We start from the raw sequence: 24,908 nt of genomic DNA, 5'->3' as shown, positions 1-24,908 counted from the left end.
GTCCGTAAGCATTTCACAGTTGGATAACCCGAGGCTTGGGGAGTTTTAGGAGTCACCGAAGATACCCCAGCAAGTCAGTGGTGATAGTGCCGGGGCTGAGCACAGCCCCTGACTGGTAGTCTCTAGTTCTTGCTGCCTGGCGGTAGCAGTCAGCACCTTAGCCTTTAGCATCCTTTACACCCACCCAGGGTCCCCTGCATGTCCGCTGTGGCCTTGACCTGAGCATCTGGCTTCATGGTTTGATACCCCCTTAGCACAGCTAGTGATGACTGTGAGGCCACCCTCTTGTCCCAGGACATAGGCTTGAGAGGTAGCACGCTGGCTCTGCAAACTGAGGGAGTTGTGTCCAGGCACCTGTTGGCAGTGTGCTTTCACAGATGTCAGGAGCTAATTGCCAGGACATGCTACCTTCATGTTGTTCATGTGTTTTCATTCATTTGGGAGGAAAAATACACTCAGATCTGGAGTTGCTTTACTTTTCCTCCCTAAAGAGTGTTCTTTCTTTCTGCCATTATCTCTGATAATCACCTGTGTGACGGGACAAACCGAAATTATGTTATGTTCCTTTTATGTTCCCTAAATGGCCCTTTTGGATTTCTGATCGTTAAAAAAAAAATAAAATTCATCCTTTTCTTTTAATAGGTACTCCAATATCTTTGTTACCTCCCCAAGCCCTGATAACCTCCACACTCTGTTTGAGTTTGTATTTAAAGGATTTGACGCTCTGCAATATCAGGTAGGAAATTAGGATAAGTACTTATTTGGATTCAGTGCTGGGTTTAAATCTAGGTCAAGTCTTTGGAATGCCTGTTTACTTTTAGTTTCTAAAATTTGTCATTGATTTGACTCTCTCCATCAGGAGCATCTGGATTATGAGATCATTCAGTCTCTCAATCCTGAATTTAACAAAGCAGTGATCAGAGTGAATGTGTTCCGAGAACATAGGCAGACCATTCAGGTGAGGCCAGTTCTGAAACCCCTGGGTGGAGCCAGTGTCCTGCTGTGTTTAATACTGTCCTTTTATGTCCTGTGTAATGGTGTATACAGTGTTGCTGTTTTATGACAAACTTGATGCAGATTTTTAGTCTCTTCTCAAGGAAAACTTACAAACAAACTAACAAATGAATGTAGCCAGGTTGGAAAGTTACAGCTTTATCCCTTGAAAATTGAGTAAGTCTTGGGATTGCGAGCATGCTGATCAGCTAAAAGAACTGACATTAATTCTGCTTTTGCTTAAAGTAGATTTTGAAATGGTGCATCTGTAACTAGAACAATAGCTTCTCCATTTAAAAGGAAAAAAGAACTTTGCAAGATGTACTCTGAGTCTTTGTGGTTTAGCCAGTGGCCTATTTTCCTTTTTAAACAGTGTTTCCCTGAAAGCCCTATAAATCTCCAGGGCTCTGGAAGCCTGAACGGTCTGCGCTTGTCTAAAGGCTGTAATTTTGTTCAGTTGTAGAGAAGTATCAGTGTGACAGGCTTGCAGAAGGGATGGAGGCCCCTGGGCTTCTAGTGCAGGAGGCTCATCGATTATTTTTGGACTTGGGGTGGGAAGCAGGCCAGGGAAACTTGGCAGTTTATGACCTGTATGCCCGCGAAGGCATGTGTATATGCCTGTCAGGGAGGTATACGTTTCATCAGAGGTCCAGATTGTAAATAATGGTTTTTATGCCTTTTACCTAAGGATCTTAATTTTTCCTTACTAGGTCTCTTCATTCTGTACATTTCTTCCCACTTTTGCCAGATTCCCTCAGCCTCACCTTTTGAAAGGAGGGAAGTCTGATGGTGGGGTGGGGTGGGGTGTCCTGGAAGGCTGTTGACCAGTAGTGAGAATGCAGAGACCTGTTGAAGTTCTACAAAGATATACACAAACCAAAGAAAGACAACATTACCCTGAAATGCCCAGGTTCAGCCCTTGCTGCTCTTTGGATTTGTAATCAGAGACCCCCTTAAATGGCCAGAGTCCCTTTGTCTCCAGGCTGGACTTTAAATACAGAAGAGGTGACCTGACTTTTTATGAGGCTCCACACAGGTCCCTTTGAGGCCTCCTTCTCCTTGCTGGAAATTGAGAAAAAGACGCATATTAGATTAAAGTCGGCTACGCCTCTCCGGGGGGCTGCTTTCTGCTGCTTTTATGAGGTGCTTGTTGAGTTTTTCCCCTTAAGAGTCCAAGACATGGGGCCCTATGGAGAGTGTGTATTTGCTGTTAGAGTTGAGTGGAGTTGCTGTTTCCCTGATCCATCCTTCAACTTCCCGCAAAGCAGTTAGATCTTATTTGTAATGAAATACTTCAGAAAAGCACAGAGGTGAAGGTAACACTCAGAATCCAGGCACGTAAGCCTAAGAAATGTTGAAACTTTGTTGTTTGCTATGTTCCATATTTTAAAAGTCATTTGTATTTTTGTCTTAAAGATCTAGAGCATCAGAGACATAGGTGAAGCCCCTCTTGTACCCCTCCCCATCCCATTCTGTCTGTCTGCCACTCCCCATAGGTAACTCTGCTCTGGGTTGGGGTGTTTCCTTTCAGTTTGTGTGTTTGTATTTTACTATGTAATTAGGCATCCATGAATGTTAACATACTGTGCTTGTCCTTTCTCGGCCTGCCTTGATACTCAGCATTTGTTTATAAGATTTGTCCAGGTTAAAGCTTGTAGCTTTGGTTGATTTGAAGCATTATATGTTTATACTACTGTTTATGTTTCTAGGAGTGGAGCGGTTGGATTTAGGGTATGCATAGATTGCCCCCTTTATTAGATTTTGCTAAGTTCTCCGAGAATTTTAGGGGGATCCCTGGGTGGCTCAGCGGTTTCGCGCCTGCCTTTGGCCCAGGGCGTAATCCTGGAGTCCCGGGATGGAGTCCCGCGTCGGGCTCCTGGCATGGAGCCTGCTTCTCCCTCTGCCTGTGTCTCTGCTCCTCTTTCTCTCTCTATGTCTATCATAAATAAATAAAAATAAATTAAAAAATAATAAATAAATTCTTCTTTTAAAAAGTATGCCAGTCTACCTTCCCACCAGCATTTTTGTTTTTAAATTCTTGTTTTCCTCAAGTTCTTACCAACATGGATTGTTTTATGACTATTTAATTTTTACCTGTCTGCATGCGAAATGGGATCTTCGTGTTGTCTTTGGCATTGCACTGATTTCTAGTGAGGTTGCATGTCTTTATGTTGGTTGGCTGGTCAGGTCAACTGTAAAATACCTCTTTGTGACCTTGCACCAACTTTAAAAATAGCAGGAAGCCCTGAAGAAACAGTGCTATCAGTAGTAGGCCAGGCACCAGCCAGGGCATTTTTCCAGATTTCCCTGATCTTTCTCTCAAGCAGCTATCAGGTAGGTATTTCCTTCACGTTACAGGCACAGAGTCTGAGGCTGTGAGGCTAAGTGACCTGTCCAGGGGCACATAATTGGTGGTTGAACTTCTGAACCCAGGTGTCTGGCTCCAGGCCCATTCTGTTTTCTCCTGTCAAGGAAAAGTAGAAAGGAAAAGTAGAAGGGAAGAAGAACTGGGTAGGCGGAGGGAGGACAGAGAGTGGCCTTTATGAGGCCTCAGGGATCACAGCCATGGCCCTGGGGTGGCTGGGTCATAATAGAAGCTTTTCTTCCCCACAGTATATACATCCTGCAGATGCTGTGAAGCTGGGTCAGGCTGAGCTTGTGGTGATAGATGAAGCTGCCGCCATCCCCCTGCCCCTGGTGAAAAGCCTCCTGGGTCCCTACCTTGTATTCATGGCATCCACCATCAATGGGTAAGCACCTTGCTCCCGTTGTAAGCTCTTACCTGTTAGGTGGCATGAGTGAACATGCCTGGGTTGGGGCAGGTGGGCCCAATTCCCGAAGTCAGAGTCGTAGGAGCTGCGTCAGTCTCTCCTGGGGCTTTTGCCCACTGGAGCCAGTCTCTTTAATGAGTGGTGCCCGCCTCTGGTCTGACCGTAAATAGGCCACATGAGACTGAAGAATTTCATAACCCAGGTGGTAAGGGTCTCATTCTGTCTCTGGGCCTGATTAGGTGCCAGAGAGCACACAGCAATACTAATGTCATCTATCTTAGAGTGATGTGAAAGTAGTGTTACAGCAACTATTAAATTAGTATAAGACAGAAGTCTTTTTTTTTTTTTAAAGATTCATTTATTTGAGAACAAGGTAGGGGGGTGGGGCAAAGGGAGGGAGAATCCTAAGCAGACATCCCCACCACTGAGCATGGAGCCCAACATGGGGCTCAATCCCACCACCCTGAGATCATGAGCCAAAACCAAGAGTCAGATGCTTAACCAGCTGAGCCACCCAGGCATCCCCAAGACAGCAGTCTTATAATGGCTCGAGAGCTTTGTTTAGATACTCAAAATATTCAGTTTATGCTTGCTGTAGAACCATTAGGAAAAATAGGTAAGCAAAAAGAAAAGTTACTGATAGTATCACTGCCCAAAGAGATAACTTCTGTTAGAATTTTGTTACACATTTTCTACGCATTTTATTTTTTTATTTTGAACAAAAATGTAAACATAATTTACATATTTTTTAAATTTGCTTTTTAATGTAAGAATATAGTGTGAACTCTTTCTAGGTCAATAAATGTATATTCAATATTGAAAAGATTTCTGTGTGGAAATCACATCTGGAAGAGCTAATTCTGTGTTACAGATTTATTAGGGTGTCTGCTTACACTGAAAATATTTAGATAAAAAGGCTTTACTTCTTTTGCTAACAGTTTTATTGAGATATCATTCATATACAATTTACCCACTTTGACAGTGTAGTTCAGTGGTTTTTAGTATCTGCCCAGAGTTGTGCAGCCAGTCCCACAATCCATTTTCACCAGCCGTAAGAGAAAAGCCATACTCTTTACCTATCACTCTCTAGTCTCTCCTTAACCCCCTACCATAGGGAACTGCTAGTCTGCTTCCTGTCTCTATAGATTAGCCTATTATAGACAATCCATATAAATGGAGTCATACAATAAGAGGTCTTTGGTGACTGGCTTCTTTCACTTACCATGTTTTCATGGTTTACCCATTTGTCTTGTATCAGAATTTCCATCCTTTAAAAAAAAAAAAAAAAAAAGAATTTCCATCCTTTTAATGGCCAAATAATTTTTCATTGTATGTTTATACACATTTTGTTTCCATTCATTTGTTGATGGAAATTTGAGTTGTTTCTATCTTTTGGCTGTCAGGAGTAATGCTGCTGTGAACATTTGTGCATAGGTTTTCTATGTGGGCATGTTTTCAGTGCTCTTGGGTATATATATATATATATATACACACACACACACACACACACACACACACACACCTAGGAGTGGAGTTACTGGGTTAGATAGTAACTTTATGTTTAACTGCTTGAGGAACCAACTAGACTGTTTTCTCAAGTAATTGCACCACTTTAAATTCCCACCAGCAACGTATGAGGTTTCCAAGTTTTCCATATCCTTGCCAGCATGTGTGTTTATATGTCTTTTTGATTATAGCCATCCTAGTGAATGTGAAGTGGTGTCTCATTAGGGTCTTCATTTGCATTTCCCTATGGCTGATGATGTGGGGCATCTTACCATGTGCTTATCTGCCATTTGTAGATTTTTAGAGAAATAGCTATTCATATCCTCTGCTCATTTTTCTGTTTGATTTGTCTTTATTGTTGAGTTATAAGGGTTCCTTATATATTCTAGATGGAAGTACCTTACCTGATGTATGGAAATTTTCTTCTTTTATTTTTTTCCCCCCACTTTCTTGAAAATGTCCTTTGAAGGACAAAAGAGTGTTTTCTTCCTTTTTAAATAAGTAAATGGAATTCCTTTGAGAAAGCTTTGTTACATGTGGCAGGGAAGAGAATAAAATAAAATACCTCCAACTTCCGATTTTCTGACCATTTTCTAAAAATAGTATTTGAGTAAAAGGGAGTGTTTATATAGTCTTTAAATATTATCAGTGAGTATCATGGGGTGATGTAATCCTGAATAAAAAACAAGCCCCACTGAGCACTGCCCCCACATAGTCACCTAGGCTTTGATTGAAGGAGGAAATACAAATGAGAGGACAGAGAGAAGAGGTTTCTTTTTTTCCCCAAATTTTTGATGGTTGTTTTATGTCACCTTCTCCATTAAAGTAGTGATGAAAGGAGTTGCTGAGGTGGTGGGTTTATTTCTTGATTTTCCAAACCGGAAGTGCTCTCTGCCTGTCTTCAGGTGCGTTCCTTCAGTGGTGCTCGCTCGCTCACTGACCATTCAACAGCGTCCCACATCATGCTGAAGGCTTTCCTCACGTCATCTTGGCAGTCTTTACTTTTGTAATTCACAGCACTGTCCTTCCTGTGAGGTGTGTAGAATAATCCTTTTGAGGATGAGGCTTAAGACTTCCTTGCCCAGAGGTGCTAAGTAGTAACCCCAGACTTGAACCCAGGCCCCGCTGGCCCCCAGCTGAGCCCCCACACTGCCTCGTCCTCTGTGGCCATGCGCATGCTCTGACGGGAGTCCAGAGGGCAACAGGATGAGGAAGCTAGTTCTCCATCTTCTCCAAGAGAGTGCGTTCGGGATGCCTTGCCTAACGGCCTTTGCTTTTGCTCCTAGCTACGAGGGCACTGGCCGGTCCCTGTCCCTCAAGCTGATTCAGCAGCTGCGTCAACAGAGTGCCCAGAGTCAGATCAGCACCACTGCTGAGAACAAGGCCACAACGACAGCCAGACTGGCATCAGGTACCCCCAGAACTCTGAATGGGCCCGTCCACAGCAGGTCCCTACAGATTCTCTTATGGGATCGTCTCCTCATGTCACCATGGGCGATACCAGACTGTCCTTCCGTCAGGCATGGAGGTTAGGTCTCCAGGAGGTAGAGTTGCTTTCCTCAGCAAACAGCAGGCCAGTGACCGGATGGAACCCTGACCTGGCCTTCTGGGTCAGGCCCTTGTTTGTCACTGCCTCGGAGCATGGTTGCAGTGACTTAGTGTTATCCCCGCGGGAATTGGTGTCATGGAAAATGAACACCCCCTAGAATAGTTTAAAAACCACTCAGTTTAAATTCTCAAGCCATATTTACACAGGCGTGTGACAAAGAGAAAGTAGAACATTTGCCTTGCTCTTTTAGACAAAGCACATTTAATAATTGTTTTTCCTCGTGTGTGTGTGTGTGTGTGTGTGTGTGTGTGTGTGTGTGTGTGGTTGGGGAGCAGCGCGAACCCTGCATGAGGTCTCCCTGCAGGAGTCCATCCGATACGCCCCTGGGGATGCAGTGGAGAAGTGGCTGAACGACCTGCTGTGCCTGGATTGTCTCAATATCACCCGGATAGTCTCGGGCTGCCCCCTGCCCGAGGCCTGCGAGCTGTATCCTCTGGCGTCTGGGCCCTGTTATGGGAGGGTGGGGGGGGGGGGGAGAGTGGGGGGCGAGGCAAGCATTGAACAGAAGGTCTCAGCCTGTTGTTCCATAGGCTGCTACTCCAGGGAGAGGGGGAAGTTGAACATTCTCAGTTTCCTTGCTGTTCCTTCCTTACAATATGGGGTTTCTATGGAGGACACGGGGCTCTTCCTTCCAGGCTGGAGGCAATCTGCGTATCCAGGTCCCTTTTGGAAGCAGTATGCCCTATTTTGGGCACTCTTTGATATGTTTTAGTTGCTTAACTCCAGATTCAGCTACTATGTTAATAGAGATACCCTCTTTTGCTACCACAAGGCCTCTGAAGTTTTCCTCCAAAGGCTAATGGCCCTCTATGTGGCTTCTCACTACAAGGTAACTGCAGTTAGCTCTCGGGTGAACTTCAGCTCTGACAGTCTCCTGTTTGGCTTTCCATATCTGTTATTACCTGGTGGCTCAGGTGACCATTGTACTGGGACTTAGGTGTCCTGATGTTGTCAAGGTCCACTGATCTTACTGGAGAGATTGCATTTCCTGTTGTTGTTTAGGCCTGTCCTGGGCTTCTAGCTTTGCTTCCAGAGTGGAGGCAAAGTGAAATTCCTGCACGTAGCTCCGTGCTTGGTAGCTGGGGAGGGTAGAAAGCTTTGCCTGTTTTAAACCAGGTTCTTGTGTTTCTCACTTGTCTGCTAACCAGTTAGGTTCAGATGACGTGGCAGTTGTTGTCTGGGGGTGCTGACCCAGCCTTGTACCTCTGGGCTATTTTTAAGGAGTGCCAAATGAGAATTTAGAGTATTCGAAAGTCTTCAACACTGAAGGGCATGTTGGGAAGAACCCTACTTGAGGATCTAGGTAGCATTTTTATGAACATCCTTCAACGGAAGCCTGAAGAGTTGGTGTTAGAAGTGGTGATAGGTTTTCTTGAAATAGCCTCTTGGCAGGAAAAAGTTCACCCCCCAGCTGTGAAATCCACAGTGCTGACGAAGTAGTCCCCTGCCCTCCTCCACAGCATCAGCACTCACGTAGAGATGACAGCAAACACATGGGGCAAAGTCCCACCTAGGCCATTTCAGAGGGTCTCGGGCTGGCTGGCCCACATACTAGAAAAGCACTTAGCCGGATTTCAGCCTACCGCTTGGCATTGGGGAGGGCGGTGCTCTGGTCAGCCGAGGACTCTGGCCTCTCGGGTAAAGGACAAGAGGAGTAGTTCTCACCAACTCGTGTTTGTGCCCCCACAGAACTCCCCCAATGATCTCCAGATGCTTTCTGATGCACCTGCTCACCATCTCTTCTGCCTCCTGCCCCCGGTGCCCCCCACCCAGAACGCCCTTCCCGAAGTGCTTGCTGTCATCCAGGTATGATGGCAGTGATTTGGGGAACCACTTAGGAATCAAAGATTAATGGCTCAGTAAGTGGCACGGGAGGGAAGGTGTTGATTCTTGGCGTGGAGCCAAGTAGCTGAGCAAGGCAAGCAATGAGGGTACACAGAAGGAAACCACCACTGACGGAAACCCAGAGCCCCACTATGGCGGAGAGGTGAAAGTCAGAACTGGCCACTTGCATTTTGACTTAGGGCTCCTCCTGAAACAGAACTGTTTTTGTCTGTTTTCCTTCTCTATTACCAAAGCAATACATGTACTTCTAAAACGAGAAGATACAGATTGGAAAAAATAATATTTTAAATGCCTGGCATGTACTTATGCATTTCTATATTATTTTCCCTTTTCATAAACATGGGATCGTAGTGTTTGGGGCTTGTTTTTTTTTTTTGCGCAATGTGTCGAATATTTGTAATCTGCATAGTTTTCAAAGGCTGCATTGCATTTCATTTATGAACGTACCATCCTGTGTTTAACCATCCTCCTATTAGACGTTAGTGTCCTTGAGAATTTGCACTGTTTTGTACAGAGCCGCAGGAGTGCACATATGCACACTATGTAGATTTTGCTCTCTGGGGCAGGAGGATGTCTACCCTGCCTCGTTCCTGAGGGCATCAGTAATGAAACTTCACTGGAAGTGGAGGAGTCTGATAACAGGGTTAAGCCTGAACTGGAGTGGAAACAGCTGGCCTCGTCGGGGAAGTAGCAGCAGAACATTGAGGATGTTCTGTGAGTGGGCTCTACACCTGCTTCTGGCCTGTCTGCCCTGTCCTACTATCCCCGTAGGTGTGCCTCGAGGGGGAGATTTCCCGCCAGTCCATCTTGAACAGCCTATCTCGAGGCAAGAAGGCTTCGGGGGACCTGATTCCCTGGACAGTTTCAGAACAGGTGCTGTGCTGTCCCTCATACCCCCACGTGAGTGAAGCTGACGGTGTCGGAGGATGTATTTGATGCTCACTTACTGGCTTGTGTCTCCCACACAGTTCCAAGACGCAGACTTCGGCGGCCTGTCAGGTGGAAGGGTTGTTCGCATTGCTGTTCACCCGGATTATCAAGGGGTAATGTGTCCTCGTGCCTCTCAAAGGCTGCTGTGCTTTATTAGCTCAGCTGTGTTGCTGGCAGCTCGTTAGGGCAGGTGTATTTCGGTTGTTTGGATGGAAGGTTGGTCAAGGAGTAAGAAGTTCTAGGGACTCCTCGGCCATGGACAGTTTCCCAAGGATTAGGGGTTGGCGGGTGGACGGACTGGTTGTATATACTTGCTTTTCTCTTGTGAAGACAGGACACTTGTGAACCTGACCTACAGTCAGGATTTCTAAGAGACAGGAGGTAACCTGACCACAGTTACCTCCTGTCTCTTAGAAATCCACCGAGGAGTCAGCTGTGGAGATGTCTGTTTTGGGCTTGCTGATCTGTGGACCAGAAAGCCCAGCCAGCCATCTTCATCTTCTTGCTCAGGCTAGGTGGTGTGAAAGTGAAGGTCATAGCGTGCTCGTTCTTTGAGTCTCTGCTTTGACCTCAGTGAGAGATTTCATTAATTCTCTGTCAAGTGTAGTTTGACTCGGAGTGAAGGCTTCCTGGAAGCAGTACGGGGTGTAGAGGGGTTTAGAGAGATTGAGAACATTTGTCTTCCTTTTTTTTTTTTTTTTTTTTTAAATTTTTTATTTATTTATGATAGTCACACAGAGAGAGAGAGAGAGAAAGGCAGAGACACAGGCAGAGGGAGAAGCAGGCTCCATGCACCGGGAGCCCGATGTGGGATTCGATCCCGGGTCTCCAGGATCGTGCCCTGGGCCAAAGGCAGGTGCCAAACTGCTGCGCCACCCAGGGATCCCAACATTTGTCTTCCTTTTGTGCTTGCTCACAGATGGGCTATGGCAGCCGAGCTCTGCAGCTGCTGCAGATGTACTTTGAAGGCAGATTCCCTTGTCTTGAGGAAAAGGTCCTTGAGACGTCACAAGAAATTCACACCGTCAGCAGCGAGGTAATTGCCATTGGCTGAACTTGTTCCCAGGACAATGGTTCTCTGAGTCTTCAGTATCCAGAAGTGTTCAGTGGTCTTTGCCCTCTGAGCACTAGCAGATTTCCTCCTGTTTTAGAGAAGCTGTGGCTTCTCTAGCTGGCCTCTGAGTTGAGAACCTCCAACCAGCATCATCAGCATCACCTGGAAACTTATTAAAAATGCCAGTTCTTGAGCCTTGCCCCAGGCCTCTGAAATCAGAGGGTTGGGTGGGGCCCCGTGATCTGTGTCCCAATGAGCTCCCAGGTAATGCTGGTGTGTGCTCCAGCTTCACACCGCTGCTCGGCAGACTCCTCGTGTCACTGAGCCCAGACTAAGGCAAGTTGTGTCTTTCTTGGTAAGATGCTTAATGCCAGGGACGGCGACAGGTTTGCACGCACGGTCACTTGATTTTCACTGTGTGCCTATTCAGACGGGCAAGGGGCTTGTATTTAAGGTCTGGCCTAGAGCTTTGTCACTTCCCAAGTCACAGAGCCACCTGGTAACAGACCTGGATCTTCAGAACCCTATTTCTGTCTCTTCTTACATTTTTAGGCATTTAAAACATAAATTTTATTTAAATTCAATATGCCTATGTATAATATAATACCCAGTGCTCATCACATCAAGTGATTTTTAGGCATTTTGAAACCGTGTGACCATTTTCCTGAATTCTGGGTTTGGAGCAGTTTGCTTTCATGCATGTCCAGGTGTTTGCTATACTTGGGCATGACCACTAGAGCTAATTAATGGTGCCTGTATTTTAAAAACCAGGGAACAAACAAAGAAACCTGTCCCAGTTTTTGCTGTGTTTAGGTCAGAGCCTGGTACGGTGCGGGTGCTTGGGAATGTCACTAAGCTGCTGCTTTGCTGGGTGGACTGGGTTCTCTCCCTGGTATCCTCTAGGCCGTCAGCTTATTGGAAGAGGTCATCACTCCTCGGAAGGACCTGCCTCCCTTACTCCTTAAGCTGAACGAGAGGCCAGCCGAGCGCTTGGATTACCTGGGTGTGTCCTATGGCTTGACCCCCAGGCTCCTCAAGTAAGCATTTGCCTGCCTCCCTTCCTGGTGTCACCCCATGGCCTTGGTGTCCCATAAACGAGATCCTGTGGGTCGTGTGGTCTGCCTTTCCATCCCGTGTGCTTATCATCCATCTGTTGACTGCCCTGCCCGTCTTCATGGGTCAGTCAGTGCAGTTGGGAGGCACATGGTGACCTGCTTTCTTCGTATCTTTGCAGGTTCTGGAAACGGGCTGGGTTTGTTCCTGTTTATCTGAGACAGACACCGGTGAGTGAGGCAGAGGAGGGGTGTGGGTTTGCAGTTACAGTTGGTGACAGGCCTGTCCTTATACGAGCCCTGGTGACTCTTGCTGTGCTCTGAGTACGTGTGCCTGTGCCTCCAGGAGGATTGTTCTGATGGGCAACTAACAGCCATCCTCCCTGAGAGGCCATGTAGTCCCACACTCACTCTCATCTCGTGTGATGCCCACCTGGTGTGTGCCTGGCTTTGTGCCTGATTACAAAAATGGCAGAAGTGCCCATGCACTTCTTCACTCAATTCTGGAATGCTGCAGCCTCCTTCAATTTGTGAAAAGTAAAGCAGTGTTTTTAGGAGAGGGTTGCAGGTGGGCAGATGCCTATTATAAGCTGGTATCTGAGGGAGGGCTATGACTACGTGGATGACCAAGCCATGGAGATTATGGAAGGAGGAGTTACTGACTGAGAGTCCATAAAAAAAATCCCTTCATTTACGCCCTGCCGTGAGCAAGATAAGTCACGAAGCTTATTTTCTTTTTCTTTTTCATTTTTTTTTTAAGATTTTGTTTGTTTATTCATAGAGACACATGAGAGAGAGAGAGAGGCAGAGACACAGGCAGAGGGAGAAGCAGGCTCCATACAGGAAGCCTGACGTGGGACTTGATCCCAGATCTCCAGGATCACACCCCAGGCTGCAGGCCACGCTAAACCGCTGTGCCACTGGGGTTGCCCATGAAGCTTATTTTCTAATGGGTAGAAATGGGCGACAAGAAAGTGAAAAAAATGAGAAATTTTCAGATCATGCTATGTGCCATGAAGAAGACGACTAAACACTGAAACTGTAGTGTGCTGAGTGGTCAGACTTCCGAGGAGTGTCCTTTCCAACTGGATCCTGAATGGCCGTAGTGGACTGGCCATTCCCGGAGAAAAAGGGGTTTCCACACAGCGGCTGCAGCAAGCGTAGTAGGGCCTGAGGTGGAAGTGAATGGGTGACTTGAAGGAGACAAAAGAAGGCTGGCGCAGGTCCTGGTGGGGGAGTGAGGTTGTGTAAGGACTCTGTTTTCCTCCTGTCCAGTTGGAGGAAGATGTTGAGCTGTGACTGCCATATAGACAGTGGACGGTGGTGGTCTGAGAGTGGAGGCAGGGAGATGGGTGGCTGAGAGGACGTGGTGAAGGTGGAGAGAAGTGGCGGAGACCAGATGTGTTTGGGGGTTGAACTGATGGATTGAATTGTAAGATGAGGGAACCGTAAGAATTCCTAGGGTTTTGGCCTGAGAGTCCAGGTGAGAAACTGGAAGGTCTGGAGGTGTGCTGTTTGCTGAAAAGAGCTGCTGGAGGAAGGATAGGTCCGGAGGTCACAGTGGAATGCTCCGGCACAGTGTGAGGTGCTTGTCAGATACTTGATGGGAAAATGGGACAATTAGTTGCCTACAGGAGTCTGGTACTCCAGGGAGAGGTTGGGGCGGAAGATGGAACTTGGGGGCATATTCTCAAAAGCATTTACTCCCTGGGATCGAGGACTTTGTTTTCTTCACACCTGTAATCCCAGCACTTAAGAGCATCTACTGGTAGAGTAGTACTGTGTTCAGTTAATACTTTGGTTCAGTGAATGACTGTTTTTAAAGTTACTGAAAACTGGGACTGAAAGTCAGCTGAGAAGAGGGTGCGTCCTGGACTCTCCAGCCTTCAGAGGAGTGGGTCAGAGACAGGAGCAGCCTTGAGCTGGAGGAGAAAGTAGGGGAGGGTATCAGAAGCCACGTTTAACCAGTGTTTCAGGAAGGGGGTGGTGCTTGGGTGGCTCAGTCAGTTGAGCGTCCAGCTCTTTTTTTTTTAAGATTTTATTATTCATGAGAGACATAGAGGCAGAGATATAGGCAGAGGGAGAAGCAGGGTCCACGCAGGGAGCCTGACATGGGACTCGATCCCAGGCCTCCAGGATCACGCCCCGGTCCAAAGGTGGTGCTAAACCGCTGAGGCACTCAGGCCTCAGCGGTTTAGCATCAAACTCTTGATTTCAGCTCAGGTCATGATCTCAGGGTTTTGAGATCCAGCCATTTTGGGCTCTGCAGTAAGCTCAGTCTGCAGGAATTTCCCCTCCCCACCTCTCTATCCCTGCCCCCGTTTCACCTGCGTGGATATGTGTCTACTCTCAAAAAAAAAAAAAAGTAAAAAAGAAGGGGAAATCTGTGGCTGTGGGAGAGCAGGTAAGCTAAGGACAAATGGCCAGTGGACTTGCTGGCAGTGTTGATTAGAGGGAAAACCCGCTGCTGTGGAGCTGAGGGATTATCCCCACTGGAAAGAAGGGCAAGTGAGAAACTAAATGATTTTTAAGGGAAGCAAAAGGGAACAGAGAAACCCAGGTAGCTGCAAGTACATCAGCATTAAGTGGAGTTTGTCAGATGGAAGATTCTAGAAGATATTTTACTGCAGGGCATGATTGTGTAGAGATTGGGCAAATTGTACAGATGACGGGGGTCTGATGGTAGAGGCAAGGGGAGCAGGACCCTGAGTGCAGGAGGAGAGGTGGCCACCTCGTCCTTCTCAGCAACAGGGAAGACAGACAGTTTGGGCACAGAAGGTGTTGGTCAGCTGGTTGAGTTGGTGTTGGGAGGATGATGTTCTCTTCCGGTTGCTTCTGTTCTCCCAGGGAGGGGAGGCTGTCAGCTGAGAGAGGGGATGCTGGAGGTTTGATTCTTGGAGCAAAGTCAGTGTCCAAGGACGGTGCCCATTTGAGTGTGTAAAGTGGGCCTGGTGAAGTCCACAGGCTGTTGGGCTCTTCAGTGTGGGCACAGAGCAGCTCCCGGATGGGCCGGGTCCTCGGTAGTGAGCTGCATTGCGGCGGGGCCGCAGATTGGCCGGTCAGCTGCGAGGAGAGTGCGGACGGTTGCGCTCAGCAGACACCGTGGTTTATGCCTGGGCTTTTGTGCTGCGCTCCGCTCGTCTGTGACATGTGGGTGTTCTGTTCTGTGAATGCGCTCTGCTCGAAATGCATTAGATATTTCCATGGTGTGGAGTTTTGTGGTGGTTGTGTAATAAATATTTAAAAACCCGTGCCCATTATTTTAACACCTAAAGAAGCTTGCATTTGCAAGCTGATTGCCACTCAGAATTCTAGGTTTGGGGGTGTGGAGGATAGGATCATGTGGAGTTTAAGCTGTAATGACTGTGAGTTCAGAATCTGACCGGATGTGTGTGAGTGGCTCCCTGGGTCCAGAGCGGACCGCGTGCTGGGACGATCTGAACCGCTCTGCTCCGCTGCTGTGGCACCTGCCGGGAAGTCGCGGCACCAAGTGGCCTTTGACAGCTGTCGTGGGGGACGTGAGGCTGTGGGGAAGGTGCGGGCAGTGTGTGGGAGGCCCTCTCCCCGCTGCGAAGAGTGCGTCCTCCTGCCCTGCCTGCTTGCCCTTCAGCAATGACAGATGCTTCACGAGAGGGCGTTCTTGGTGCCAAGTGGGCATTTGTGTTTCCCAGAATGACCTGACTGGGGAACACTCGTGCATCATGCTGAAGACGCTGATGGAGGAGGATGAGGCTGACCGGGGAGCCTGGCTCCCGGCCTTTTGGAAAGGTAAATTGGATGGGAAGGGGGGCAGTGAGGTAACAGGCTGGGGGCCCCCCGACCTCTGACTGTGGTTGTATTCCACAGACTTCCGAAGGCGGTTCCTAGCCCTACTGTCCTATCAGTTCAGCACCTTCTCGCCTCCCCTGGCTCTGAACATCATTCAGAACAAGAACCTTGGGAAGCCAACACAGCCCGGTGAGCTGGGTGGACTGGCGCGGGGGGCTGGTGGGGGTTTGGTTTGTGGAAGGAGGAAGTGAGGTGAGGTGGAGTGTGGTGGGTCCAGGAGGAAGGCTGGCTTGGGAGTTGAGGGACAGATTCTAGGCCTGCATCTCCCACTGAGCTCCCCACTCCTCTCCACCCCGCCCCTCGTAGACCCTGCTCTGCCTTATGGGCACTGGTGCCCATAGTACCTTCCATCTTCATGACAAGACTTTGGGGAGGTGATTTGACTTCAGATGTCAAACAGGTCAAATAGGTAGTTAATTATGTACGTCCTGTGAACTAGGGTAACCAGCTCAGTTCTGAGGAGGCTCGGTCTCCTGTAAATAAGCACATGCACCCAACCTCATGTGGCTAACACATGGATAGTGCTTTGGACCTGTAAGTTCTGTTCGAATATTTAAAATATTAAAAAACAGATCATTAGTATTAACAGCTGTAGATTTTTTTTGTGTTGCTCATTATGTGTGTGTCGCTTTTTTTTCTATTACATTTTGATGGAAAAAATCTGTGTTCTTTGAACTGAGCAGACCATACACACTTTCTGTGAAGCTGGGTCCTGAGGAGAAGTGGGGAAGGACTGTTTCCTTGGTCTGATGTGTTGGTGCATGAAACTCTGAGCGAGGGTTGTGTGCCAACCGTCCCCACTCCCTGCGTGGCCTGGAGCCACCTCCCCTCTGCAGGAGGAAGGTCGGGGCTGCCCGGGGTGTGTGTTTTGTCGGTGGACAGGCGCTTTCAGGCGGCTCCTTTCCTACTCTGCTCTGGTTCAATCCCTGTGGAGGAGCAGCTGTCTGTGTGCCCCCCTCCTTGGGGGCCATCATGTGTGTTATCTTGCGAAGGCATCTGGCTGCCCTGACCTGTCTGGCTCTGTTCCATGTATAGCACTGAGCCGGGAGGAACTGGACGCCCTCTTCCTCTCCTATGACCTGAAGAGGCTGGAGATGTACTCCCGGAACATGGTGGACTATCATCTCATCATGGACCTGATCCCGGCCATCTCCCGGTTGTATTTCCTAAACCAGCTGGGGGACCTGTCCCTGTCTGCCGCCCAGTCGGTAGGTTATGTGTTGCTTGTGTGATGGGCCATGGCTTGGATGCTTTGATGTGATTTTGTGCATGTAATTGCTTGCGGTTCTGATAGGTGGGTAGTGTTCTCTCCATTTTACAGGTAGGGACACTTGGACTCTGCTCAGTGATGTGGAAGAGCTGTGGTCTGATCCCACACTCTCCCCACCCGCCACACTGCCTTGATTCTCACTGTAACTTAGCAGAAGTTAGGGGTACCCTGAAATTCTAATGCAGCCCGGAAGCAGCTCTTGTCAAGATAATTAGTTTGAGGATTTCAGGAAGGGGGAACATTTCTTGGTGGTTTCAGTAACGGGATGAAAGAGAAGATGCCAGAATCGACCGTGCCAGTTGATACTTGATACCAGATAACTGTGGTCAAGAGAGAGTGGTTCCGATGCCATTTTGATGGGCAAGGGCCTGTCCCGGTGGCCACTTCAACAGATTTTCCATCCTCCAGGCTCTTCTCTTGGGAATTGGCCTACAGCATAAGTCTGTGGACCAGCTGGAAAAGGAGATTGAGCTGCCCTCTGGCCAGTTGATGGGACTTTTCAACCGGATCATCCGCAAAGTCGTCAAGGTACTATCAGCCCAGGTCAAGGTTTGGGTCTGTTTCAAATAATTTAACAAGCTCACTCCCAGCCTTAAGATAAATAGATGTTAGTTAACATTTGGCTGTGTTTGAGTGTGCTGCGCACACACACACGAAGACCTAGGGGGCAGGGCTTCAGTTGTGTCTGTGGTGTCCCATTGCATGTGTGTGCTCTGTAGTACGTGAAGTGGGTGCTAAGTGACCCGCAGCCGAGGGGCTGGGTCTCTTCTGCGGCTTCATCTTCCGCCCCCGGCCCTTGTCTTGCAGCTGTTCAGTGAGGTGCAGGAACGGGCCATTGAGGAGCAGATGGTGGCCGTGAAGGACGTGGTTATGGAGCCCACGATGAAGACCCTGAGTGATGACCTGGTACGCTCCCGCTGCAGGCCTGGCCCTGGGGCCGTACACCCTGTCCCCTGGAGGAGGCGTGCTTCGCCCTGACCCGGTGGTGGCGCTCTGTAGGTGGGAGCGAGCGCTGGCTCCCAGCACCTCCCTGCCCCGCGTGTGCTCCGGCTCTCCCTCCTCGACGAGCATGTCCCACTGCACGTGTGCACACCGTCCGGCAGCTGCTGCCAACAACTTCCCGATTGTCCTTTTAGACTTTTCCAAACGCACATTTTATAGTCCTGCATCTGGTGGCGGAGCTGTGTGCTCCTCCCCGGGATACTCTTGCCCCTTCACCTTTTTCTGTGCTTCGTCCTCTGCTTGCCCCTGACTTACTCTGTCTCTCGGGCTTGGACTGCAGGATGAAGCAGCAAAGGAATTCCAGGAGAAACACGAGAAAGAAGTGGGGAAGCTGAAGAACATGGATCTCTCTCAGTAAGGCCCCTGCGGGGCTGGTGGGGAGTGAAGGCTCTGCCTGGGCTGTGAGGACCCTCACGCCTGTGTGCAGGCCTCTTCTGATCCCCCTCCGGGCGCCCTGGCATCTGTTGCAGGGCACTCTTTTAGAAGCACTCAGTTAAATTAAACTTCCTCCTTCACTATTTGCAGAATTTTGGAGGGTTTTTCCCTGAGGTGCCTTGGGAGGAGGATGCTGAGTGAGGAGCATCCACTTTCAGTGGCCATGCTACTGCCTGAGGCACAAGACTCCTTTCTCTGGTACCCTCTGCGCACTAGGACTCCCGGTCCCCTTGGAGCTTCAGCCTTCCAGCTGTTGTCCGCTCTGTGGACTGATGGGAATAATGACTCTAGAATTAGTGGCTTCTGAGCCCTCTGACCTGCAGCCCCGTGGCTGAGGCGGCTGTGCCCTCCACTTTGAGCTCTCAGGACCTCGACCTGCCAGCACTGCTAGATCCCAAGGAGATGGGGCAGGGAGGCCTGATCCCGGGGCCTGTGAGCACATGCCTGAGGGCGGGAGTGAACGGGCGACTGTGGGGCGACCAGAGGCCCCCGACTCCTGCAGGCCTGCTCCTCGGGCGGAGCCCGTCTCCTGGAGCTCGGCTCTGGCGTTCCCTTGCCGTCTGTCCACACCGATGCAGCTTTCCTGGCTTCGTGGCAGCGTGTTTCTGGAGAGAACGTGTAGCTGTCGTCTTGCAAGCAGTCCCTTCTTGTAGGCAGGCTTTGAGTTTTGTTTTTTTGTGTTTTTGTTTTTTAAAGATACATAATCCGTGGGGATGATGAGGAATGGAATGAAGTCTTGAACAAAGCGGGACAGAATGCCTCCATCGTCAGCCTGAAGAGGTGAGGAGGGCCCCGTGGGCCCGGACGGGAGGCTTTCTGGTTTCTGTGCTTCTCTGGTGACTCACTAGGAAAGAAAGCTTTGAGGGACAAACCCCTTCTCCTTCCTCAGAGGGTTGCTGCTTCGGAATACTGTCTCTGACAGACGGGGCGGGGCCACGGGGCCGCTGTGGCCTCAGTGTGGTGTCCCGTCACCCTCGGAACAACAGCGGTGGCTCTTTTATTACCAGCGCTGCTTTCAAGGTGAAGTGACTGAGGCCGCGGGGTGTTCAGTAACTTCCGGAAAAGCATCCAACCAGTGAGAGGCGGAGCCGGGCTGGGGCCCAAGCGTGGCCACTGCCAGGCTGGAGTGTGACCTCCCACATTTCTTGCTCCTCGCGCTGATGGTTCTCCTAGTCTCCGGCCTTCGATTTCTTCAGCCTCCTAAAAATCGAGGGCGCCCCCTAAGGGCTTTTGTTTATGTGGGTTGTATTTATCGTTATTTCCCACATTAGAAATGAGAAACCGAGAAAAACCACTCATCCAAATTAATAGTCATGGACTCTCTATTTTGTTGTTTTAAAGATTCTTGGCCACAAAAATCTTAGGGTGTCACTGTGTTACGTTTTTTGCAAATCAGTACTGTTTGGCTTAATAGAAGGCAGCTGGCTCATCTGTGCCCACATTCGGTCTGGTGCCACTGGAAGAGAACAAAAGTGAAAGGCAAACATATTTATGTCGTTATGAAAATAATTTCTACCTTGGGGCCCACCTGGAATGGAATGGTCTGGGGGATCTCAGGAGTCCCTGAACTCTGCTTTGAAAACCTTCCTCTCCAGCTGCTTCTCTGCAGAGAGGGGAGTATTTGTAGATAATGGCTTCTTGGGCCAGAACCTTCCTCAGAGTTCCGTTGGGAGGAGAATGAGGTGTCCCCTGCTCTGGGCCTCAGAGATAAACTTCCACATCTGGTTTGGGGTTAGTAGGAAGGTGAGTTCTTGGCATTGCCAGAGGACAGGATCCCTTAGAGGATTTATCTGGAAAGCCAAGTCTTGCAACTCTAGGAACTGTAGATCCTGTCTCCTGCAGTCTCTGTAAGTTACTCTGGTATATTGAAGGTTCCAGCATTGGTGCCAGCCTCACTTCCCAGATGCTCTCCGATGTGGCCCAAGAGCCTGCTGTCTGTGGGTCCTAGTTTCTGGTTTGGACAGTACGGCAGATGCAGCCCAATGCCCGTGATGGCCCCGGCCTCGAACATGGGGCTTTTGACTGGAACAAAAGGCCGTGGCATGTGCTTGGTGTGGGTGCAGTTGGTTCCCAGCTCCTCCAAGCTTGGCTCGCCCTGCCATTTGTTCTGCTGTCACTGCTGGTGAGGGGCCTCCCGAGTTCCCTGACTTTTGTGGTAGTTGGTGCTTTCAGGGCTCCGAGGAAATTGCCCTCTTGGAGGTACACACACTGCTCTCTATCGTCATATCCTTTGAGGCCTTGCTCCCCCAGCCTCAGGTCAGGTCATTCAGGTGATGTTAGTGGTCTGTGGATGCTCTCCGCCTGGGGGGGGGTGCTTGTGCCCAGGGCAGCAGGCCGCTGAAGAGGAGCTGTAGCCTGTAAGCGGGAAGGAAGGTGGCCATTTGCTGAACGGCAGCACTACCAGGCTGGCCAGCTGGAACGTAACCTGACTTACTACTCCTGGGGTTTCCCTCTCATTTAGGAAAACTAAAATAATGCCACATTGGAAAGTATTATCAGGGTTTCCTGGGAGTTTCCTTGGGATCATCGGGATAGTACATCTGCTTTCCAGGGTAATCCTGAGTGGTGAGTGCTGGGAGGGAATCTTCCTTGGGACGCCTTAGATTTTTCTTGAGGCTTTGGGAGAGGCGCATGAGCAGTACTCCAAAGAGAACTCCAATTTCAGATGTTAAGGCAGAGATTGTTGCTGGGTCTGAGGAAGAGCCGGCCAGGGCAGGAACTGGGTCGGCACAGCCCCCCAGCCCATCGCCTGGCTTGCAGATAGGCTTGCGGAGAACGTCTGTGTCTAATGTCATTCATGTTTCGGGCGGTGGAGACCCTTTCAGACCAAGCAAAGCAGCCTGAAAGATGGTACAGATCTGTGCATATTTCATTTTCTTCCTCTTTCTACTCATGGTTTGTTTGTTTTCTCCCCCCTCCAGTGACAAGAAAAGGAAGCTAGAAGCCAAACAACCCAAAGAGAACAAAAAGCTGAAGAAAAACAGAGACATGAAGAACAAAAAGGATCTGAAACTGAAGCGGAAGAAATAGCGTGGGCATTGGTGGCTGACGCGTAAGGAGGTCCCCCCGACTCCCTGGGCTGTCCCTGGCCGGACCGGGCCGCTGCCTGGATTGTTAAAAGCCGCAAGAGTCCCCATGAGAGCCGGAAGCTGGCCGGGAATTCCATCTTTGGGCTGAGTTTGGCTTAGGGCAACGTCACTAAGTGGACTGCCGGCTCACTTGGAACTCGATGGCTGGGCAGACCTCCGGCGCTGCCAAGGGCCTGTCTCCCCTCCTACGGCAGGCCTTTTCCCTCCGGAAGTTCCTATTTTTGCTCTGGGCCCAGCTGTTTTAGCTCCTCGCACATGTAGGAGCCACACTGACTCTGGTCCTTTCTTAGGCGTCAAACACAGCTTTCTGGTGATGCCCAGGAGGCACCGGTGCAGCCCTGGGCCTCTCGTCGTGGCCTTGTCTGCACACCGTGAGGCCTAGAGCAGCAGAACTTTGGTCCCTGTTCGTGCCCCGGGGTTTGCCATAAACCCTGCCACTCCAGGCTCCATAGGCCTGCTGCTGCCCCCTGTCCCAGAAAAGCCTGAGCTCTTAGGCTTGAGTCCCCCCCCAATCTGTTATTTCATCTATTTGGAAAAAAAAAATGTTGAGCAAGACCCTTTTGCTAGCACGGGTGAGGGAGAGAGAATCTATTTTTAATAAATAACAAGCTGGAAAGACCAACTGCCTCTGGGTGCTCATTGGCTCCACGTAGGTGGAAGTTGCCCCTCGCCCTGTTGCTTCTGGTGGGTCCTGGCTGCCTTGTAGACTTCAGAAAGTGGTGCCAAGGCCAAGGGTGGGCAGTGGCCAGGGCTTCCCAACCCAGAAGCCTGGGGGAGACATGGCCGGCACCACCTGCGTGCGCTGTGGTCCTTCGGAGGGACGTGCTCTGGCTCCTGGGAGCTAGCTAGCTGTGCTTTTCCTCCTGAGCTCCTGTCAAGGTCGTCCCGTTCCTTCCCTCTGTTGGGGACAGAAATTATATGGTGGCTTCACACATACTCTGGAGTGTCTGATGGTAGCCTTTCCTGGTTCCAAACCCAGTACTGTGGTGCTGAAACCTTGACCCTGAAGGTCCTCTGCTGGTTTCTGATCCCTGCCCCTGAGTACGTGAGAAGCTCAAGGTGGAAGTCCGCTCGGCTGTGCCCTCGTTCTGGTCACGCACGTGAGCTGATGGCGGCTCCCCAGCAGTCTTCAGCTTCCATGCTTGCTCTTCTTTTTATCTGGAAAATTCACACAGAGGCCTTAGTTACTGATCTTCCTTGGTTTTTCACAGAATTTAAAAGGTCTTCTGTTGAGTCCAAAGACCCTTTTCTCAGCCATGATGTGTCCTCCAGGTTCCTAGAAGTCTAACTCCCGGCAGGGAAGGAAGGGGAGCTTCTGGACCAAAGAGGCTTAAATGCACACCACCCCGGACTCGCTGCCGCAGTGAGGAGGACAAATTCCCTGGACTAGGGACACCCCTGCACCCGGTCTGCACAGGCCTAGGGGCTGTGCGTCTCCTGGATCTGCAGGTTCCCGCCCGCAGACTCCATTAGGTCTGCAGGAAAGTTTGCTGAGAGGGGCAGCGAGAATAATTTTTGATTCACTTTTTTCAGCTGAGTGCCTGAGCCTGTCTTTCAAAGAGGATTCTCTTAGGAGAGAGGCTTTAAGCAAAGTCAGAATCCTGGATGGTCCGAGCTGGATGACTTCTTCAAAACCGTGGGGCCCAGAGCGGCTGAGCCCTCGTGCAGCCTCTCCAGCCCTGAAGCCTGGCTTGTGCTCCGCTCCAGGGTGCAGGGAGAGGTGCCCTGGAGCCAGACCTCCTGGCTCTGCCCCGGGTCTCACTGTGGCCTTGGGCATGCCCCTTACCTGTGCCCGTGGTCCGGGCGCACGGCCGGGAGATGGAAGTGGTAGTGATCCCTCCCACCTCCTGGGCCCTTGTGAGGAGTGAGAGGAGTTGGGTGTGAAGAGCAGACAGTGGTGCCTGATGTCCGGCAAGTGTTCCAGAAGTCTCAGTCACGTGGCCTGCTTCTGCATAACCAGAGGAGCTGCTCGGTGACTCACGAGCGCTAAGCCTTCGTCAGACGGGCTTTGTCGAACACCGCGACCCAAGCTGAAGAGCCCCACTTGGGCAGCAAGGAGACACACCCTGGGGGCAGACCTGTCACCCTGGGGGCAGACCCGTCGGGGCAAGGTGGTTCCTTAATGCGCTGAGACCTGAGGCTGTCTGCCCGTCTGGCACAGACAAAGCGAACATTTCTCCTACCGCGTGCAGTCGCGGCCCTTTTAGTCACAAAGCGTATGTTCCCAAACAGGCCTCTGCCCTTCAGGGTGGTGATCTTGGGTTCTCCTCCAAACTTGAAAAAGCACACCTCCCCAGACCTCGCCATCTGGCCCCCAGACAGTGACATCTGTATGGCTTGGCTGTCTCGGGGAAGGTTGGTGGGAGATGAATGCAGGCAGGCAGGCTGTGAGCGCCGGCACCGGACGCCACGGGGCTCAAGGAGCTGAACAAAGATTCCCAAGTGCTCTCTGTCCCCCGAGCCCCCGAGCCCCCGAGCCCCCGAGCCCCCGAGCCCCCGAGCCGGGAGCGGGCTCCTGCCGGCCTGCTTCGGTGCTTCCATGTGCAACTGGCCCCGCAGCCCTGGGGAGTCTGGGGGGACCAGGGGGTGGGCACAGAGGGGACTCAAGGGGGAACGTGGTGTGGATGGCGTGGGCTGTTGCAGCTGAGCGCTTCTCTGTGGTCCCGGCCTCCTGGCCTCTGGCTGGCACTGGGGAACCAGCAGGGGGCAAAGGAAGGGGGGGGCAGGAGCCCTGGGGCCCCTCCTGCCTGGAGGCCCAGCCCCCTTGAAAGATTCTGATTTTTTCTATTTTTAAAGTAGGCTCCACTGCCGGCCACACAAGGCTTGAACTCATGACCCTGAGATCAAGCCCTGGCTGGATCGAGTGGGACAGATCGAGTGGGACGCCTACTGACTGAGCCACCCAGGCCCCTCGGGCGGGAGGTGCTTTCTCAGTGTGCTGCTCACGCAGGCTCACGTCCTGTCCCTCGCGCTGCCCCCGGAGGGAGGACCCCCGAGCTCCCTAGGTACTTGGCCGAGGTGTGTCAGGGGTGGGGGGGCAGGAGGGGAGGACGGACTTGTGACCCAGACCCCTGACGGGCCCACTGCGGGGGGCCAGGCTGGGTGGGGACAGCCCCTGACCCTCCCTCAGGGGCCTCTGCCCAGGGCGCCAAGGGGTGCGCCTCCTTCCTGTAGCCCCCAGAGGGCGCCGTGTGTCCACGCAGGCCTTCTCCCCGGGGCCAGGGTCCCGACAGCAGCTGGTCATTGGGCCTCTCCCGGACTGACCCCAGTGACGCCCCGAGGCCTTTAAGCGGCCCCCGGCTTCCGAGTTCTGGCCTATGGGGTCCTGAACCACAGCCACCGGTCCGGTGTTCCCAGGGAGCTTTGGCGCTGCGCTTCCTGCCTCAGCACGCATTTCATTTTTTTTTTTAAAGATTTATTCATTTATTTATGATAGACATATATAGAGAGAGGTAGAGATACAGGCAGAGGGAGAAGCAGGCTCCATGCCGGGAGCCCGACGTGGGACTCGATCTTGGGACTCC

General features: G+C 50.6%; 1 protein-coding gene across 6 annotated transcripts in view; it reads left to right on the top strand.

The window, feature by feature from the left end:
- NAT10 (N-acetyltransferase 10) overlaps nucleotides 1–22,006 on the top strand; it is a 37,935-nt gene extending 15,929 nt beyond the window's left edge. For 3 of the 6 annotated variants that reach the window (XM_038563050.1, XM_038563051.1, XM_038563053.1), the window contains 20 exons: nucleotides 643–736; nucleotides 860–958; nucleotides 3,607–3,743; nucleotides 6,557–6,681; nucleotides 7,155–7,305; nucleotides 7,612–7,708; nucleotides 8,569–8,685; nucleotides 9,496–9,597; nucleotides 9,693–9,767; nucleotides 10,574–10,690; nucleotides 11,612–11,745; nucleotides 11,943–11,991; nucleotides 15,432–15,528; nucleotides 15,607–15,717; nucleotides 16,624–16,796; nucleotides 17,267–17,386; nucleotides 17,666–17,764; nucleotides 18,141–18,214; nucleotides 18,992–19,075; nucleotides 21,217–21,325. In XM_038563050.1, the coding sequence (XP_038418978.1) occupies nucleotides 643–736; nucleotides 860–958; nucleotides 3,607–3,743; nucleotides 6,557–6,681; nucleotides 7,155–7,305; nucleotides 7,612–7,708; nucleotides 8,569–8,685; nucleotides 9,496–9,597; nucleotides 9,693–9,767; nucleotides 10,574–10,690; nucleotides 11,612–11,745; nucleotides 11,943–11,991; nucleotides 15,432–15,528; nucleotides 15,607–15,717; nucleotides 16,624–16,796; nucleotides 17,267–17,386; nucleotides 17,666–17,764; nucleotides 18,141–18,214; nucleotides 18,992–19,075; nucleotides 21,217–21,325 (2,164 nt within the window). Of the gene's footprint in view, nucleotides 1–642; nucleotides 737–859; nucleotides 959–3,606; nucleotides 3,744–6,556; nucleotides 6,682–7,154; nucleotides 7,306–7,611; nucleotides 7,709–8,568; nucleotides 8,686–9,495; nucleotides 9,598–9,692; nucleotides 9,768–10,573; nucleotides 10,691–11,611; nucleotides 11,746–11,942; nucleotides 11,992–15,431; nucleotides 15,529–15,606; nucleotides 15,718–16,623; nucleotides 16,797–17,266; nucleotides 17,387–17,665; nucleotides 17,765–18,140; nucleotides 18,215–18,991; nucleotides 19,076–21,216 lie in introns of all 6 variants that reach the window. The other 3 variants (XM_038563054.1, XM_038563055.1, XM_038563052.1) reach the window with 2 other exon arrangements.
- The last annotated feature ends 2,902 nt before the right edge of the window (nucleotides 22,007–24,908 follow it).

This window comes from Canis lupus, chromosome 18 (assembly GCF_011100685.1).
Source record: "Canis lupus familiaris isolate Mischka breed German Shepherd chromosome 18, alternate assembly UU_Cfam_GSD_1.0, whole genome shotgun sequence".
NCBI lineage: Eukaryota > Metazoa > Chordata > Mammalia > Carnivora > Canidae > Canis > Canis lupus.
This window is presented reverse-complemented; position numbering and strand designations above follow the sequence as displayed.